Genomic DNA, 19,551 nt, shown 5'->3' on the forward strand with positions numbered 1-19,551 from the left:
TTGGACTTATCTTTATAAAGTCAATTTGAATGAAAACAAACAAGTTTCACTGTCTACCTCATAATCCAGGTCCAGGTAATCAAATTCTCCATTGGTTCTGAAGTGCTGCATGTGTCTGTCCAGGGTGAGATTGATGTTTCTCCCATGACGCTCTATGACGATGGAGTGCCAGTGGTGATCATCCAAGAGGCTGCCTGTCATCACGGATGTGTGGCCATAAATAGAGCCAAGTTGGTTGCTGCCTAAGATGAGAATAGAAACAATAGCAATTCTCACCTCATACCAGTTAGGTAAACATTTTCCTCTTGCTCTGTCAATATTTCACCTGCGTCATACCAGACACACAATAAGTTGGAGGAACTCAGTCCGCTATGAAGCTAAGATCTGCCTAGTGGAGAGCTGCTGCCATAAATACAAATAGCCAGACCAAATACAGCAAGTATCTGATCAGTGAACTGTATAAATAGTTATTCGTAATAGTAGTTATTTGGAGGCGAACCAGAGAAGCAATATCAATTTTCAGTTACAAAGTTGTTTTCAACTAGGAGTTGTCTGTGTTTTCATCCCTACACTACAGAAATGAGAAGCTGTCATCTTTGGGCCAGGTCCTGAGCTTCCCTGGAACTGTACTGATTTATGACTGTTGAGGAAGACATGGTGCCTGATAACAGACTTCAGTAACAAAAAGCCTTTTCAGTCTGAGTTCTACACTTTGTAGGCTCTGCCAGTATAGCTATACCAGCAAGTGCATAGGAAAAGGCTCAATGCAGCCTGAGCTAACAGCAGCAAAAAATGTCTTCTGCTAACATAGCTTATTTCGGTCTTTCCTCCTGCAGCAACCTTCGTATTCTGGAAGTCAAACTACTAGCAAGAGTACAGTTTTGCAATTCTCTGTTGTGTTTTCCAGGGGCTTTTGCCAGTGCAGCTATGCTAGTCACATCTCATTGCAATCTGACTGACATAGCTAAGCCAGCAAAGGTTGATAGCATGGATCTCAATTGAAGCAGCAAATGACTAATTCAGCAGTAAGTTTAAAAAATTGCTGCGCTGCCCAATAACTCAGTGCAGTCTTCCATGTTCTGAATACATGAGGGCCTAAAGCATTTCTGGAGCTGAGAATTTCTTACCATCAAGCACGCCTGCAACTCAGACATTAAGGTTTGTGCATGTTGATAACACATTCTGGGAAATCACACTTCCATGGCTTAAGACATTACTCCCCTACAAATGACCATACTGCCTTTTTGCTGAAGGCCACTGATCCTTCAACAGCTGTTGGTCAAAAAAAAAAAAAAAAAAAAAAAAAGTCCATGCATGTCCATGAGCCTCAGTTTCTTCAATGGAAAGTCAAATCCAGTGCAAAGTCAAACCTAAATCCACCCCCGTCTCCCCATCCTCCCCCCGCCACAATGTTTGAAACTAAGTCACTGGATTTCACCGTGCAGAATGAACATCCTTTTCCACTGACTCTGGTGCAAAGACAATACTCTCAGGCAGAGGAAGAATAACACCATAAACCATTACTTCTGTTTATTAAGTGAGTGTGTGTCACAGGGCCTATTCCCATTTATCAGCCTAGTGATTTAAGAACATCCCCATCAAGCACATATATGGAAGTTCTAATACCTTATAAAGACAGACTGAACTGAAGAATATGGAGAAATTGGAAATGAACGGGTTAGTATTGCAATTAAAATTGTTAAAAATAGATAACTGCTATAGGAAGATGTGCTTTCCTCCTCCTCATCTGCTCACATTGATCTGTAGAAAAAGAGCAGGAGAAAATGCTACTGGAAATAATTACTATTCAGTGTAAATAATGAACAGAATAATTTACTCTTCACATGTCTGTAAGAGAACTAAGGAAAGTTACATGAAATCTTTTTCTGAAACTCTTTTGTTTGAAGGGAAAAAAAAATACCTGAAACCAGATAAATGTGTTTTTTTTCATAATAAATGTACTTTATAAATCTGGTCACTCATGACACTGTAGTCTTTCACTGGGAGGGAAAAAGGAGGCTGGAACTAGAGTAACATATACAGGATTCCATCATAAGATTGCCTGATAAACTGATACGTCTTCTTTCCTTTCCTAGTCCTACTTCTCAGATTCTAGGAAGGCTGCTGAACCTCAACTTCATGTGGCCTGTAGCTTCCCAGATTGATACCTTTTTTGCTGCAAGGTTCCTAAGGGTGACTTTTAGTCCTCTAGCACTGATGACAGTGTCCTTCTCTCATTCAAAGTCACAGCTGAGGCCAAATATAATTCTAGCAAGGCAAGTTTCTAATGACAATATATTGCTGATCCTGTGTTTCTGTATGATCTTATTTTCATGGTATCTCACACAGAGTAAAAAGGAAGGAATGGAATAGAAAAAAACCATATGGAAATGGAATGAACAATATTTTCACCAAATTATCTGATTAAATGATGTGGCTTACCATATTACTGGGGGAAAAATGATGTAATATTTGATCTAAAATTTTTGTATGAGAGTTAAAAACTACACAAAACTAAACAATCAAAATATACCTAAATTTAAATTTAGAACAAGTTTGGCTTTCTTCAGTTCCAAGGTGATATAGTCTCCTTGCTGTCCTTCTCCGTGGAAGATTATACCTTCGCTTTCAGAGGTCTTAAATTTCAGAGAGATGACATCTTTCAGTGTTTTCATTTTCTTGTTCCTGAATCTGTATGGTAACACTACATGGCCATCAAAATTGATAACATCAGCCCCTAAAAGAAAAAGCAAATAACATTGTTGATGAGCGATTATATTTTTCTGTGGCCACTGGAAAAACAGACATGCCATGTGTAGATTGTACCTGAACAGAATAAAAAACGTGCAAGTGTGATATGCATTGTAAATACATTCTTTCTTGAGCACGATTTAATACTATAAAAAGTAGGAACCAGGCAGGACTTAAATTTAATCCATAAGATATAAAAAAAGCAGATGCAGGGGGACAAATACTACAACTGTACTCAATATCTTTTGGTTTCTCTCAAATATAGTTGCTGTCATGCACACTTTCCTAATTACAGTTGAAAATGAAAGACAAACTTCTGAGCAGTCATTAATAATTCATTCAATACCTCTCTAAAATCCAGTATGGGTATCTGTGAGGACTGTAAACAGTAAAACATGAGCCCAAATAAATTGCCTAGCAATTTTAAAAGATTCCTCAAACTGTAGGTAAACCATAGGCATAAGCCTTGTCTAATTCAGTTTTATATGGAAATCTTGGGTAAGTTGTGACCTTAACTAATTTTGAGAAGAAAAAAAGACTTCTGTCATTTGGGCTAATTTTTGTTCCAAGTTTGGTTTTATTCAAAATTTGGGAAGAAAATTGAGGGATGTAAACATTATTATTTAAAGTCTATCCAATATTCATATAAATGTTGCATAATGACACTACAAAATTTCATGTTGTCTTATTTTCATGACTTAATCTCTACTCTAAAGAATGAGTCACAATTTTCCACAATTTTCAGGAGCCTAGATCCACAGTAAAAATAGCCACAGAACTTGATTCCATTCAACAGATGTACTTCCGCTGGGTACTGAATGTTGTCTTTTAAGCAGAGCTCGGTAAAAGATTGTAAACAGATACTGATCTCTAAAAATTTATACGGATTTGTTTAAGAAATCCCCTTTGTAAACTGCTTAACCTATGATCAATCACCAGTGCCTTAGCTACTATTTGTAAAAGTATTTAATCCTCACTATTCACAACCGACAATTTAAATAGACACTAAGCAAAATTTTTAAAAAGGAATTAATAAAAAAATGTTCCTTTTTTAAAAGAAAAAAGCATTTCCCACCCATATTCTTCAAAAACATTCATACTTTTCATTGGCATACCATATTCATACAAGTCATTTCATGCTCTGAATGAAATGAAGGATGGCATTTTATCATATATTCTTCAACCACATCTGATTTTTGCCTACTTCTGTGGGCTGCTCTTTGGTGACTGCTTGCAACTTTTTAAAATTCTTAACTTGTTTTTGCTATTATGGTGGGAAGTAATTTAAATCTTTCACATCCCCTCAAACACAGAAGCAAAACCTACTCCTGTTGTGTAATTAACACAGAAGAATCTTTTAAAACTCCATTAAAACACTTTTTACGCTATGCCTAAATAACTGCATATATTTCAATTCGAATTTATATGGTCTGCTTTAACTGATTATGCTAAAACCTGTTGCCTTTGTTCTTACAACATATGTCAAACATTTTTCTTACAACATATGTCAAACACATTTAAAAAATGCTTACTTTCAACTAATCTCTGAAATAATATTTTAGACCCTGATTCAGAGAAGAGCCTAAACAAACATGTACATCTATCCCTGTCTTGAGAATTTAGGAACCACCAAAATGGTCTGCTGTGTCAATTTTTACTACTGTTGTGTTCTCAATTGCTATCAAAGAACTGCTTATGTATAGCATCTGTACAGGTTGTTTTTTCACATTCTGTAATTTCCAGAAATACTTTTCACAGTGATATAAGAGCTATTTGAGTGTCAAAGAAGAGCATTCAATCAAGCTTCATGATGTTTAGCATTTATTTTCTAGAGAAAAGTATGTAAAAACACAACAAATATTTCATAAATGATTTCTGTTTCATTGTTCAGTCAAAAAATCCACAACCCATCTTGTATTCATTAACTAAAACACACCCAATTGAGACTGAGGCTTGCAGTCATGTTGATTAAATGCCTATTCATACATCCTTACATCACTGAGCATAGCAAGTTTTCAAATATAAAGACCAACACATTATGCTTCCATCATTCAGGATTTTCCCCACAGATCACTAGTATAATAAATAGTTCTCTACTACTTCCAGGTCATTTTTTTTGCTCACACAATGATTCTCTGCATGCTGATGAAGTATGTGATATCTGTTTCTGGTTGATATAACCATTTGTCCTCTGTACATCTTTAATAAATCTGTATGTATAATCACAATATGGTCATTATCCTCATTTGACACAAACTGTTGACTCTCTAGGGATTATTACAAATTGCAGAAGTTAAGAACTTTGCTACCTTGCAAAAACTATGTTTACAGTTCCTAAGACTGATACGAAGGAAGCATAACAGTGGACAGTTGTTGACCTACACGTCCACGTAATTTATACTAAAGATAAAATTATGGATCTCGGCGCAGCATGGATCATCAGAGCTTGTGATTTTACCTTCACAGTGCTGCTGCTTTTTAAGCAGAGTTTTAAAGATAAGTAATGTCTTCTGCAAACCAGCATCAAGTGTATGTATTTCAGAGTCTACCCGAGATCAAAATGTAAGACATGCTATCTTGTACTCACTCATACTCACACATTGGCTCAGATACAAAGGCCACTAGTATTAATGGAAGGAGCACTAAGCATGTCAAAAAAAGCTGTGTTAAACCTGGAAAGTAAGTCTAATCACTCTGCTTACCTTTTCAAGTTAGATCAGTAAAAAGTCATAGAAATAAACTTTCTTTCTCTACTCACACCTGCCAAAAAGTCCACAAAATTCTTCTTGTGGGAGTCAAAGAGATCTAGAAGATTGAAGATGCAGATTCTATAATGCAAGTTTCCTCATGTCTCTATAAGACGTTGTCCCTCCCCTTTCTAAAAGATTAACAGGCTTATGCAATGCACTTCTGTTTCACACTAGTTTTTTTAACATATTTGAATCGGTAGCAGCTGACTGTCATCAAACAGATGGGTAATAGTCACTGAAAGATTTGAAGGCCCTTTCCAATGGCCAAGATCTATATTTTTTTTTTCATGCATGGACTTTTTCATGGATCACATTGACCCATTACCATGTCTGTGGAAAGGAGGTAAAAGGGAAGAATTTTAAATTTCTGAATTTTTAGTTCCAATCACTTCTTCAAATTATATAGAACCATATGCTGAGTCTTCCATAGGATTCTCTCATCCTTAATTACCAGGCTAGAAATAATCTGTGCCATGTATACCTTCCATTCCTGCCATTACTTGCATCACATAACTGGAAGCACCAGTTCTAGACTCTTCTTGCCATTAGAAAGAAGAGAGGCAGGAAGAGAGAGATGTTATTTGCACAATAATCATGCAGTCTCTGTTCATCTCTGCTTCTGATTAGACAATAAACCAAGACACTCAGACCCAAAGGTGTCAGATTTGTTGTTAGCAGTTGAACTATGCAATGAAACAGATTACAACCATATAACTTGAACCTACCCCCAAATCTTACTAAACCTGCAAAGATTTTTGATAAAATGATAAACTTTGACCCCTTATTGTTTATGCTAACTAAATGGCGACGAAATTTTATTCAGTACATAAAACATGAGCATTACAAATTGACTGCAATATCCCATATTTATTAGTGTATAATATATATCTCATCTATATCAGAATGCAGCAATATATATTAGAAATACCACCTTTCTTTATAAAACACACCTCACAATACACATTCCAATAATAAATACTTATTAAGCTCTAAGTGCAACTAAACCTCTCAGCCTGATCTGGTTCTTCTGAATGACAAATTCCAGGAATGTGAATCAGCTCAAAATTAAATATCAGAATGGCATGTTGTATTTGTGGTGCAAGAAATCCATTAAAAAGTTATCAGCATGCAAGGAGGACACATTTTCTCAGGCACAGATGCAGATGCTGCTCTCAGAAATGAGGTCACCCTGGTTCACATTCTGAGTCTGTATTCAGAAGAAACAGTACAAGATTTCAGAGGTGGGGTTATCTTGTATACGCTCACAACTCAAGTAAATACATTACTTCTGGAATTTGTTTTGAAGACACAAAGAAAATGGTTAGAAAAATATTGTAACAGAGATTGTATCAACCTGTTGTTTTTGCTTGCCTTACAAGCTGCCGAGAGATCCAAGAAATGCCTTCTTGAGATTTTTGTATGTACCTTTAGAAAAGAACTTTTAGAAAAGCATGAAATCCATTTATAGAAAAAATATCTACATGAAAGTCACTTTTATCACAAAAATCATACTTCTATGTAAAGCAAATTTGCTATACAGATTATACTCTTTCGAATCTACACACAACTGCCTTGAACAAATGCTACAAATGAAAGAAAATTGATGGACATTACAGCTTAAGCAACTTTCATAACAAATATACATCATAAAAAATATGATTCCTTATACAATGTCAGAGATTCTCTTCTGTTAACATTTGTTAAATTTGCTTTCTCATGGTTCTAGGAACCCCTATATGGGGGATATAATCTTTCCTCTAAGGCCAGCTGGTACCACTTTGTAACATCTGCAAAAGTTACCTTAACAGTCAGGCATCTGATCCAGAGCTGATCAGGACAATGACTTGACTTCTGTGCATTTGTGGATTCACAACATATTGCCCATGAAAAGGCAAGTATCCCTTTTGTACCTATGCAACTGTTGCAGTTATGCATACGTGTTCTTCACATCATTCATTGAAGCAAATGCATATCACACACTTTAACAAAGCTGAGTAAAAGTAGCCTATTTTTCCAAAACCTGGCCCTGTATTGCCATGTTTTGAAAATTATTCAATTAAAAAAAGAAACAGCAGTAATCTTTGATTAAGCCGCTTTTTTTATGCATAGCTGTGCTGGCAGCATGCACATGGGTCTGCAAGATAATTCAATCACCTAAAGATTACATAGCAATTATGTTTAAGAGTTATCATATGTAGAACTGTGGTAATGACTTGTGTTCCTTCTATGATGACACTCAGCTACTTAATATAATGATAATTACCATGATGCGGAATGGTACTTAGACAGTAAACCATATAATTCCTATAATTGCAGTGTAAATATATAATTTTTCTCATCCTTAGCCACTCAACTACCAGCATTAGTAGGAAAGAGACCTAAGCCATCACATACAGTATGTTCACCTGCATTCAGTAAAGTCTAACTGTTCTCAGAGGCTATTTCTGCAATGGGGAAAAAAAAAAATTAAAAAAAGATAAAGTGCAAAAAAAAGAGGGAGAGAGGGAGAAAGAGGAGAAAATGAAGAAAGATGGGGAAGAAACTGACAATATTTTTGTTTTAAAATTACATTTAAATAGGAAGTACAGTTCTGATTACTTTCAATTTGATTTCTCCCCTATTGGATTTCCTATGATACGGATGGACTGGATAACACTGTTGACATCTTAAAAATATAACACCAATTTCAGCTGGCTAGGAAGATGTGTTAGGCCTTATCCCAGTATATGTCTGAGATGCCACATTAAAACCATTTCATTAGTTAATGGCATCACCGCATGCAATTTTCCTCTAAAAAACAACAAAGTCAGAAAACCTTAAAAATATTGACAGGAAATTGGGTGACAAATGTGATCGCATTCCCAAATCTCAAAGGAAAATAAGTCACCAGTCACAGGTCTTCCGGTGTGTGCATTTGTCCTGTACTTTTGGCCACATGCAGGATATGGTAAAATTGACCAGGGAATCAAATCTGTATAAAGATATTCTATTTGGTGCTCCAAAATAATTTATTAATTAATTATAAAGAAACAACTTCAAATCAGATTCAAGCTCCAGAACTTCTCTATTTCCTCCCTTTCTGATGAGAGAAATATAACTATCCTCAATGTCAGCATCTGAAGGATGAAGAAATACTTATTCACAAAGACTCAATACCGAGACTTCCGCACAGCTGCTTAGCTACTTTGATCAAGGTACTGCCTAGAATTACTAAAAAATCCCTGCTATCAGACACGGTAAAATAACACTGATCAGAACAAAGCAGACCAGCAAAGTACTTTCCAGAAAAATGCTTACCGTACAGCAAACAAAATCAACATTTTTAATTGCAAATTTAACATGTACACCTATTTTTAAATAGCTACTGATCTCTGAATGATCGACTCTACAAAGCCTGTACAGAATATTTCACTGGGATTAAAAATACAAAAGTTCTGTACTATTGATCCACAGCGACCTTAGGTGAATTTTTCTCACTCCATTATCCCTCCTCCATTATCTATTTCATTTGCTTAAATCTTCTGTTTAGATTTTTTAGGGAAAAGATCTTCACTTGTAGCATTCTTTTCTTTCCCCATAATGTGAGCCTTATGTCTGATGTACTAATACTATAGTAATAAATAGCATTAACCATGCACTGAGCATTTATCCGCTGAAAATATCAGACATGCATCAAAGCATCTCTGGCTGGGCCAAAGTATTCCACATGTGTAGTTTCATTTGTTGTAGCTACTACTCACAGGTACTAAAATACCATTATGACAAATATAAGCACATAAACAGTGTATTATTTACATACTTTAACAGCAAAAATGAGGTTTTCTCCTAACAAAGCAAGGGATAAGGCTCAAAATCATACCAAAATCAAACTCTCATTTTGTTATTACTGGTGATAAATTACATACACAGAAATTACTTCAGAAGACCCTAATCTAGTTTTTCAGTAGTTCCAAATACTGTCAACATGACAGCATGTTGAATTTGCCACTGGAGTCTTTGCAGCTCAAATCTCAGTGGCACTAAGTTAGCTGAGCTCATGTTAGAGATGCATTACAGCTCATTGCACCAGAAAAATGAGTAAGCGATGTCCCAGCACAGCAGTCAAAAGATTGTCTCCTCTTTTATGTTTTCTTACAGTGAGGCAGAAACCCAAAGGTACCGTGTTTGAACATTGCCTTCAGGCACTACAGTCCAGCCGTAAGGACATGGGCAACTCAGTGGCTTGAAATCTGCTGCAGCAAAACTGACACTGCCTTACTCTCTTTTCAAAAGGCAATGTATCTGCCCAAAACCTAATACAGATACAGATGTATTTTACATATACAATAATGTATACTTCTTCGTATTCTAGAAGCATAAGGTGAAGGAAAATCAATTTTAAGTTTCTGTTGCCTGCTTAGCTTCCGCTGCACTGAATCTGAATCCTGTTGTTATCTGTCAATGATTCCAACCCTAAGTGATGTCAATGCTTGAAAAAGAAAAAATATATTTGCTATGAGGTTTGGAATTTTTTTCTTGCTTTTCTTTACATTAGATATAATGTATATATGGCAATGCAGTATCAAAGTAGCAAAGAATGTTTTGTCAAGGTGTATTTTTAACTCAATTCTTGGGTAACAGGCACAAACTTTATTCTTATATTTTATATACCTGCCAGAAACTCTGAAAATAAATCTGTGAGGAAGTATTCCATAAGGTGGTGAGAATACTTTGCCAAGTTCTGAGTGCAATATCCACTGAAGATATGCCAACAGCACTCGGTACTTTTCAAGTTTTCTCTGAATTTCAAAGCACAGGCATTTTTTTCCTATTATTATTATCAGTGTTGTTATTATAACGCCGGTATACTATTACTCATTTTGCTAGCTGTTGTGCAGATGTCTGTAAACGTGTGGTTCTTTGTCTGGGATAATTTAATGTCTAATAAGAAACAAATGCAACAAGTGAAATGAATAAGCAGTAGAAGAAAAATAAAAAGGAAGGAAAACAATATAAAGAAATACAATCTAATGACCATCTAAAAGTGTCCGTCCCGTCCCCACCCCGCATTTTTTTCAGTAGGACAATCGGGTTCTTTCTCTACTTTGTATAGCTATTAAACTACTTGTTACACAAGCTACTTGTTGCTTAAGAAAATCATTTTGTGATGAGTGTATACACCAGTGCAGCGCTCTGCAGAGTTACACCTAACTTCTGGTTTGTATCATGTAAGATTAAAGCAGGTTCTCGGGGAAAATCTGGAGGTCTGGCAAGGCATTAGTTACAGCATACACAGAAGAAAACACTAAAACATCTGAAGGAAAGTAAGACTTAGGAACTCAGACTATGCCACTAAATTATTGTCTTAAGGGTGTGTATAACTAGGATGATTTTTCAAGCACTTAGCACTATGGTTGATGATCCTTTTTCTGCCAGATCTAATGTGACACAAGATTTTCAAGTAAATTTTCTTTCATTAATTCTTCAGCTTTCGAAAAGACAACTTCATTTAAAACCCAAATGGGAACATTTTTAAATATGCTATGCTTATACTATAAATGGGATAAATGAGGCAATGAACATGTTTGTAATATACTTTGCAATTCCCCTTTAAGCTTACACATCTTAACCACAGTTTACAAATTAGACTATACTGAATTCTATGCTCCTCTAGTGGACTACTAACACTACCAGAGAGAATTGAGGTAAGACTGCAATTCAAGATAATCTTCAGCTCAGATAAAAACTATTCCTTCCACAATCTGCTCTGGTTTGTGACTCCAGAAAGTCAGTTACGATGCCTGGTATAAGATGCAGTCTATCTGAAGAACTCTATTCATATGGGAGATAGGAGATTGAACACCACAAAAAATACAACTTCCATAGCAATGTGTTCCTCTGACAAATTCCAATTATTTAATTGCTTAAACAATGAGTTTTTCATTTTTTTCCACTCAGAAAATCTCTGAGCTTACCTGTATATTGTAGTGATATTTTATAAACAAGGCTTTTTAACATCAGTATTTTGTCCTAAGAATGTAATTGATCTTACTGTTGATGCACACTTATTTCTCTTTAAAATAATTTTATTCAAAGAGTTAAAGTTCAAACCTGCTGAATCCTGAGATTGAAGACCTGGGTATTTTTAACTATCTTTGAACTATAAGGTGCAAATTAAACTGTGTAGTCTTCATCATCTCAAAGTTATAGTGGCATGAACATCGTCTGTATTTATCACTGATAAAGTGAGAGGTAGTCGGTCATAAAATCATTCCCTTTTACCAAAATCTCCTCATGTGTTTCTGGCTGTAACAATCATGTTTTAGTTGATAATTTTCCAGGTCATAGTACAATAGTATTCACCAAATGGACAAAACAGAAGCAGTTTAATACATGAGTTTTTATCCTTTAGAAAGTTTTCATATGTGTAGCATTACAAGGGTCATTTATGATTGTAAAAGTTAAAGTTCAGGCATCTTACAACTATGCACTAGAAGCAGCAAAATGTTCTCTATGATTTATTATTCTCTAGCTATGGTACTTCCAAATAGATCTGGTAAAAAATATATGTATAATTGAAATATTCTAAAGAAACTCAGCTCTTTGTATTTTATCATGCTGATTTACAAGTCAGAAGCGTTCCTCGCAACCGTAAATACATTTAGTTCTATCCTTCATTGAGAAATCCATCATTTGATATTGCATCTCAATGGGAACATTAAAGTGTATAATTAAACTCTGAAACCAGGTACAGTAAAGAACTTAATTTACTTGAAAATAGCTAGCCTCTACTAACGTTTTCACTGTTTATTAAAAAAGTAAATCACAAGAGCTCCAGGTCAATAAAAAAGGACAATTCTGACTCTCACATAGTAAATGGCCAAAACAGGTCTCAATCCTTATTAAACTGCAGCACTCGCTCATTACTTAATTAAAAAAACTACAGCGAAGAAGGAAGGTGTATCACGTCACACAACATTTACACTCAATTTACTCGGTTAATAAATGAGTTACAAAAAGGACAAGACAGTCTATTAAAACATTACGGAAACAGATGACTAGCTGGAGCCCTCATTTTAATGTTTACAGCTCAATGAAAACAGGAAGTCGCACAGTTGACCTACAAAATACTGATTTAGAATTCCTCTTTCTAATTTCTTTTTGAGCTGATGCCACCCAATTCAATCATCTGATGGTATATAATCTTTCCACATGTCTTTTAATGTCTGGACGCTCTAAGAATACTCATTACTTAAGGCCAAATTCTTCTTTCTGGCTCATATTCTATACCCTTTATTCACATAATTGCTCTCAAATACATATTCTTTACTTCTTCCAACCACGGAGCTCATCTTTAAATTGAACTTTCGAAGGGAGCTGCATACACACTGATTAAGGAATATGCAGCAGGTACAGTTTCAAGCTGCTGTACTCAATTAAGTCTCATACAGTAAAAATCTCACTATTGTCATTCGAACTTCTGCAGTTGACCCTATAGAGCAAGGAATGCAAGACCGAGTCTGAGTCTTGGGCAGGGAACATTCACATTCATTCTAGTGAGTAGCCTCACTATTATCTAAGGCACACAAATGTGTGTCATTAAAGGCCATTTTTAATGGATGTATAGTCTTTCCTTCTTTCTTCCGACTGTCAGTCTGACGCTGCTAATTCCATCTTGCTGCACTAGAAATTTCCTAAAATCACTATTTTAGGAAACGAGACAGTAAGAAGGAGCATATGCTATTTTCAGCTACCGCATTTCAATTAAAAATAATGAGTTAATAGAGGCAAATCCTTTAGCATAAATGATAGTGGAACAACTTCGTGCATTTATAAGACAGTTCAGTTTCATTGTCATATTTCCAAATTACTCAGAGAAAAATACCCTGTGTTTAGCACAGCATCAGAAAAGCAGACCACTGGAACTTGGTGTTGGGCAAATAATTCAATATTAGTAATTCAGTCAACTATTTTTTCCTCTCCTTGCCTAGCATCCAATATATCTAAGACCACGCATATCTTTAAGGTACTCTTTACTCAGCATCATCTTGCACATTTTCATGTAAGAAAAGGTATCAGTTTCTAACTTGCAAGCCATAAAATTTGAGCCCCAAACACCATCATGCATGGATCAAGTGGTGAACTTAATCGTGGCTGAATCCAGTGTTTTTCTATTCCTTTGTATGAATTTCAGTGCGTATAATTAAAAAACCTACTCATTGTGAGGGACTGAAAGAGTTAATGTCTGTCAATGTCTCAAACATTGCAGCAACCAAGGTGCAGTCTGCATAACAAAGAGGGCCATTAGCAAGAAGTTGGCTGGCATGGACACAGGGGGTGTGTGGGAGGGTGTGCAGTCCTGTGTTCTGGCAGAACCAGCCTCGTAACCCACCACATGTGGCCAGAGGCCACACAAAGCTTATTTGAGGAGGGGGCTTGTAGCTCCTTGGGAAGTCCCTAAGACCACCACCCCAATAAACCGCACATGCTCAGTAGATAAAGAACCCTCTGGAACACTACTATATATGTTGAGAACTGTCTGGAATGAACCCATATAAGTCTTCAAGAGGCGTGACTGTGGACGGAGATTTAGACTATAAAAGACACAACTGCAAAGAGCCACGTGGCACGCACGCCCATCACCGGAGGATTACCACGCTCGTCGCCGACACTGCGGGATCCAAGGGTGGTGACTATCTCTTTTCTTTTCCCCCTCTTTCTTTTTTTTTCCCTCTCTTTTCTCTCTTCTTGTGAACGTTTTGCTGCAACCCACGCTGCCCACCGTTATGCCTTCCACAGTTTGGGTTGTTCGAATAAAGCGTTCAAAGTGATCGTTTGGTGTCGTTTCACCTTAATGTAGCCCGGGGGGATCCCAGAACCTCTACGACGCTCTGGTCTGTCCGGTCCGGGTCGTAACACTCATATTCAAGTTTATGAGTCAGGGCTTTATTTTCAGATGATCTAAGTTGATTTAGTTCTGCTTTTGTTCAGTGAAAGTCTAATAATTTACTCTAACATGGATTAGCACCCAACCCATAGCAGCCAACGATTAGGGGCGTGCTATTGTAATAGGGCATACAGTTGCCAATTTTAAGTGAATGAGTGCTTTATTTGAATAACAATGAGCAAAAATTTAAGGATCTGGTACTGCATTGGCATCACTTGCAACTCTGTTTACACTAGGGAACAAAAATCCCCGAATGATTCAATAAACAGCAATATGAAATGCTCAACTTCCGTTATACCAAGCGTATAGAGTGAGATAGTTCCCTGAGAGGGAAAAAAAAAAAAACTTTTGTTTCAGAAATACTCTCCATGACAGGTAGTACTGCAGGTAAGAGCAGGTAAAAGCATGTAATCACAAAATCATTAAGGTTAGAAGGATCTCTAGAAATCACCTAGTCCAACCCACCTGCTCAGAGCCTATTTGAACATTTTATTCTGCCAGAAGCACTGAGTTTCAGTTAACTGGGCTTTCACCTTTTTTCCTGACCTGAAACAGGAAGTAGGACATTTGCTTTTACCAGCAAGTGATTTTCCTTTTTTGTGTTTATCATGCTGCACTTTCCAAGGTCAGTGATACATTGTGTCCCCCTCCCCACCGCCAGACATGGCTTATCTGTAACTTCTAGCAGGTTTTACAGTTTAAGATTTGCTGGTGTTGCAGAGTTTAAGACCTTCAAATTCCCCACTTGCCAGAACAGTTCTGAAGAGTCTTTCTTCAGCATGAGTTTGCTTATGGCATCTCCGCTGTCCGACTGGCTGTTCCTCCCCTATGAATTGTACCATGCATTTCAGGCTTCCCTGCAGTCAGTGCCATCAATTCAGTCTCCTCAGCTCTGGAATCAGTGAAAGCTGAAAAAAGCCAGAAGGATGAGAGTTTCTTCTCAGGAAGAGTGTCAGGAACTCTCTCACATCCAGTTTACATGGATTAAGGTGCAGCAGGTGCAATACTTACAGATACTGAAATACATTACTGTTGTGATTTCAATTCTTCATCCACTACTACTGTTTTGCTTTTTCTGGCCTAATGGGTTCATTTCATTTAACTTTTCAAGCTCTAAAGTAAGTACAGACACTAAAATCCAAAACTATTGTTTTTTTTCCTCAAGCATTTTTTAAGTGATCATCTCTAAAGTTAGAGGCTCCTGACAGAGCCTGTAAGGTGCAAGAGACAGTCATATACAATCTTAAGACCAACCAGGCAGGCAGCTTTACTTACAGAGAGTTGTTTCAGAAGCCAGAAGCCTTCCTTGCATTCCAGGATCTTTAAATTATGTAGCATCCTCACAAGCCTCAGGCCCAAGGAGTTAAAAGAAAGCACCCCTTCTGTATCCAAGCAGCACATACACAGCTCCGAGTCCCCATGGCATCAACTCCTCCAGCTTGAAAAAAACCCTAGAAGTAGGCAGGGGTTGGGTTCAACTCTCTCCGCCTGGAGAAGGAACCGGGGAGGCAGTCCATGGGAGGGGGGCAGGAGAGACCCCAGTGACAGCCTGGGGCTGGACGCCCTTCCCAAGGCATGCGCCCAGCCAGGGGAGGTGGCAGGGGAGGCGGCATAGGGCTCTGCGCTGCCTGCCAGCGGGGACAGGCCGAGCTCTGCAGATGACTGAGAAAAGGCCTCTCACCGGGACAGCGGGCCCAGCTCCAGCACAGGCCAGGACAGGGGCACCTTCCCGGGTGAGGGCACGGAGCTGCCTCTCCCCCTTGGTGGGCCCAGGCCCAGGCCCAGACCCAGCTCCTGGAACAGCCCATCAGGCTCCCCACATTCACCGCCGCTAGCACCATTTAACAGACCGGACTGCTCACACTCCGAGCACCAGGTGGCAGTGGCAATGCAGCCTCGCTCAAGAAGGAGTAACCCAACAGGGATGTACAAAATCCTCAGATTATGGTTTCCTGCAGAAGGAAACTTGAGGAGAACAGAGGGAGATTCCCAAGCCCATGAAGTACATGCTCTTCCCTTACTGGGTGAAGGCACGGTGCAGCATTGTGGTGTGGGCTGCGCGACGCCGGTCTCAAGGTCGCGGAGTTGCCACTGGACTCAATTAACATTGAATGTCAGCGTGGGCTTACGGTATGACCCTGTGTTGCTGCTGAACACTGTTGTGTTGGGTTTGTGTAGCGAGGGAGGGGCTACAGGGGTGGCTTCTGTGAGAAGCTGCTAGAAGCTTCCCTGGCTCCAACCCGGACCCACCTCTGGCCAGGGCCGAGCCAATCAACAGTGGTGGTTGCACCTCTGTGATAGCACATTTAAGAAAGGGAAAAAAGACTCCTGAAAAAGAGAGTAAGATGGAGGAGGAGGAAGAAGAAGGAGGAGGAGAAGAAGAAGAAGAAGAAGAGCAGCTACAGCAAAGAGAGTAGGAGAGGAAGAAGAAGATGGCACAAGAAGAGGAGCTGCAGTGAGGAGTAGGATGTGAGAGGAACAACCATGCAGACACCGAGGTCAGTGAAGAAGGAGAAGGAGGAGGTGCGCCGGAGCAGAGATTCCCCTGCAGCCCGTGGTGAGACAGCAGGCTGTCCCCCTGCAGTCCATGGAGGGTTAACAGTGGAGCAGAGATTCCCCTGCAGCCCGTGGAGGACCCCATGCTGCAGCAGGTAGCTGGGCCTGGAAAAGGCCATGACTCTGTGGTAAAGCCCACACTGGAGCAGTTTGCAGAGGACTGCAGTGCATGGAAAGGACTTGAGTTGGAGAAACCCATGGAGGGCTGACCCCTGTGGGAGGGACCTTATGCTGGAGCAGGGGAAGAGTGTGAGGAGTCCTCCCCCTGAGGAGGAAGGAGCAGCAGAAACAATGTAGGATGAACTGACCACAACCCCCATTCCCACCCCCCTGCGCCACTGGCAGGGGAGGAGGTAGAAGAATTGGGAGCAAAACTGAGCCCGGGAAGAAAGGAGGGGTGGGGGAAAGGTGTGTTTTTAAGATATGGTTCCATTTCTCATCATTCTACTTTTATTTGGTTGTTAACAAATTAAATTGGATTATTTTTCCCCCAAATTGAGTCTGTTTTGCCTGTGACCATAAGTGGTGAGTGATCCCTCCCTGTCCTTGTCTTGACCCACAAGCTTTTTTTGCTGTATTTTCTCCTCCCTATCCCACTGGGGGGGAGGAGTGAGTGAGCGGCTGCATGGTGCTTTGTGGCCTGCTGGGCTTAAATCACAACAGCTGTGTAAGTAAACTTGGTAAGATTCAGCAGAGTTCAAGACAGAAAATGTCTCAAGTGACACATCACACTGCTTGCTTAGAGGTTGGGGAATACAAGTTAAACCTTTTGCTCAATAGTGGAGTCAGATTAAGTACAGGAAGGAAATGGCAGTTTTGGTTAATCAGTTTGAAATGTCTGGAAGGCTCAAAATATAGTAAGAATATATCTCCAAGAAAAGAAAGGTCTCCAAAATCCATTAGATTTTTTTTTTTTTTTTGGAAAATGGGAAGCTGCATAACAGCATACGTGTAGCTTTTCTTTTAGATGGGAGCATTTTTCTTGTATTAATCTGTTATTAAAGGCAGCCAAACAATGTTTGCAAATGATTTGAAACAATACTTTCTTTCTCTCAGTCTTCAAATTATGCACAATTTTTTCAGATGATGGAAATACTGAAATACATTTGTCAATAGTTATTTCCAAAAACCTGCTAAAGTGTATTTGCTTCTTAAAAACAATTCAACTAGCTCTGTATGCTAGTGACTCACTATAGCAAATACTCATGTTCATACAATGGATGAAATTTCATAGCTGCTACTTAGGGTATAATCCATTATGTCTAATAAGCAAAGGGAGAACAACCGTCAAGATTGTTCCAGGTGGGTAAAAAACGCATGTAAATGGGTATAGACAACTCGCTCCAACTTCATAAGATGTTGCTATTCAATCACGAAGCAATGAATGCTACACATGAATAAAAGAGGAAGAGGCTTTTTTTCAACTCAGACATGGAAAACTAAATTCTATTGTAAAGAATTGCCACGTTCCCTTCTTTGAAACTGTTCTTCCTTTGTGCTGGAACAAGGTGCTCAGAGAAATTTTTCTTAGAGAATCGGTTGTGATGGATACGGTGTTGGAACATTTTTTTTCACCCTTTATCCAGGCAACATTGTTTAGAACAAATCAAATAAGTAAAGCATGTAGCAGACAAGTATCTCTTCGTTTACTACACTGAAATACAACCTGATCTAATATGCAATATGACAGCCACGTATAGCATACACACATACGCTGGATTTGGTTTGTAAAGGAAAATTACTTCCTTTTGGGTTTAACAAATTATTGTTACATGCGTATATAAAGTATGGGAGAAAAGATTTTAAATGGGAAAATTCTAACTAAGGTAACAAGTAAAGGATGTGTAAGTTTTTGTGAGCTCTTTCTGTCTGTGTGGCAGCGCCCTAAACCGAAATATCAATAAATGCCATTCAGAGAGTATTGTCACAATCTTTTAAAATATGAGTCTTCAGTAGATGAAAACCACATAGAGGTTACAAACCTGACAATTCATGTTTAGTTTGTGCATACAATAGCTCTTTGTATAGTCAGTGCCATTGTTCCTCTTGTCCATCAATTTTTCTGTATTGAAAGCATTACTGAAGCAGCAGGAAAACATCTCAAGTCAGATTCCGGACTCCTGACTTTCTTAAGATGTTCTATCAGAAACTAGCTTTTTAATCGCTAGACTTATACCAGTGAAGGATTACGCTTCCATCTATTTAATAAAGACAGCTAACTCCTATTCCATGCATCGATACTCTTCTAAGGAAAAAAAAAAATCTAAATATACATTTGATTTTTTTCCTCTGATGAGGCATAATAAATTCTGAAATAGTGGTTAGGGGGTCAATATTTAGGTACTTACATAAATGTGTCTCTGATGTTCAAAAGCATTAAGCACAATCTACTCTGTCAGAAATAAATGGGAGAAAAATAAGCCATTTTATGTAAATATTTAAAATTATAATCAGGTTCCTATGCATATACATGAATTTGAAAACTGCTGACTAATTACTGCTATCCAGGCAGACTTCTTCATGACAAACACATTACAATTCCTAACAAAGAGCCACCTTCTGAGTCAA

The 19,551-nt window shown here is 38.2% G+C and overlaps 1 protein-coding gene across 1 annotated transcript in view; it reads right to left on the reverse strand.

Moving 5' to 3' along the window:
* The window catches only part of CNTNAP2 (contactin associated protein 2), a 1,235,323-nt gene that overhangs the window by 661,889 nt on the left and 553,883 nt on the right, over window positions 1-19,551 (reverse strand). The window contains exons 5-6 of the mRNA XM_050890726.1: window positions 2,534-2,737; window positions 58-242 (exon numbers count right to left, since the gene is read on the reverse strand). Coding sequence (XP_050746683.1) covers window positions 58-242; window positions 2,534-2,737 — 389 coding nt within the window. The remainder of the gene's footprint in view (window positions 1-57; window positions 243-2,533; window positions 2,738-19,551) is intronic.

This window comes from Gymnogyps californianus, chromosome 2, assembly GCF_018139145.2.
Source record: "Gymnogyps californianus isolate 813 chromosome 2, ASM1813914v2, whole genome shotgun sequence".
Classification (NCBI taxonomy): Eukaryota; Metazoa; Chordata; class Aves; order Accipitriformes; family Cathartidae; genus Gymnogyps; species Gymnogyps californianus.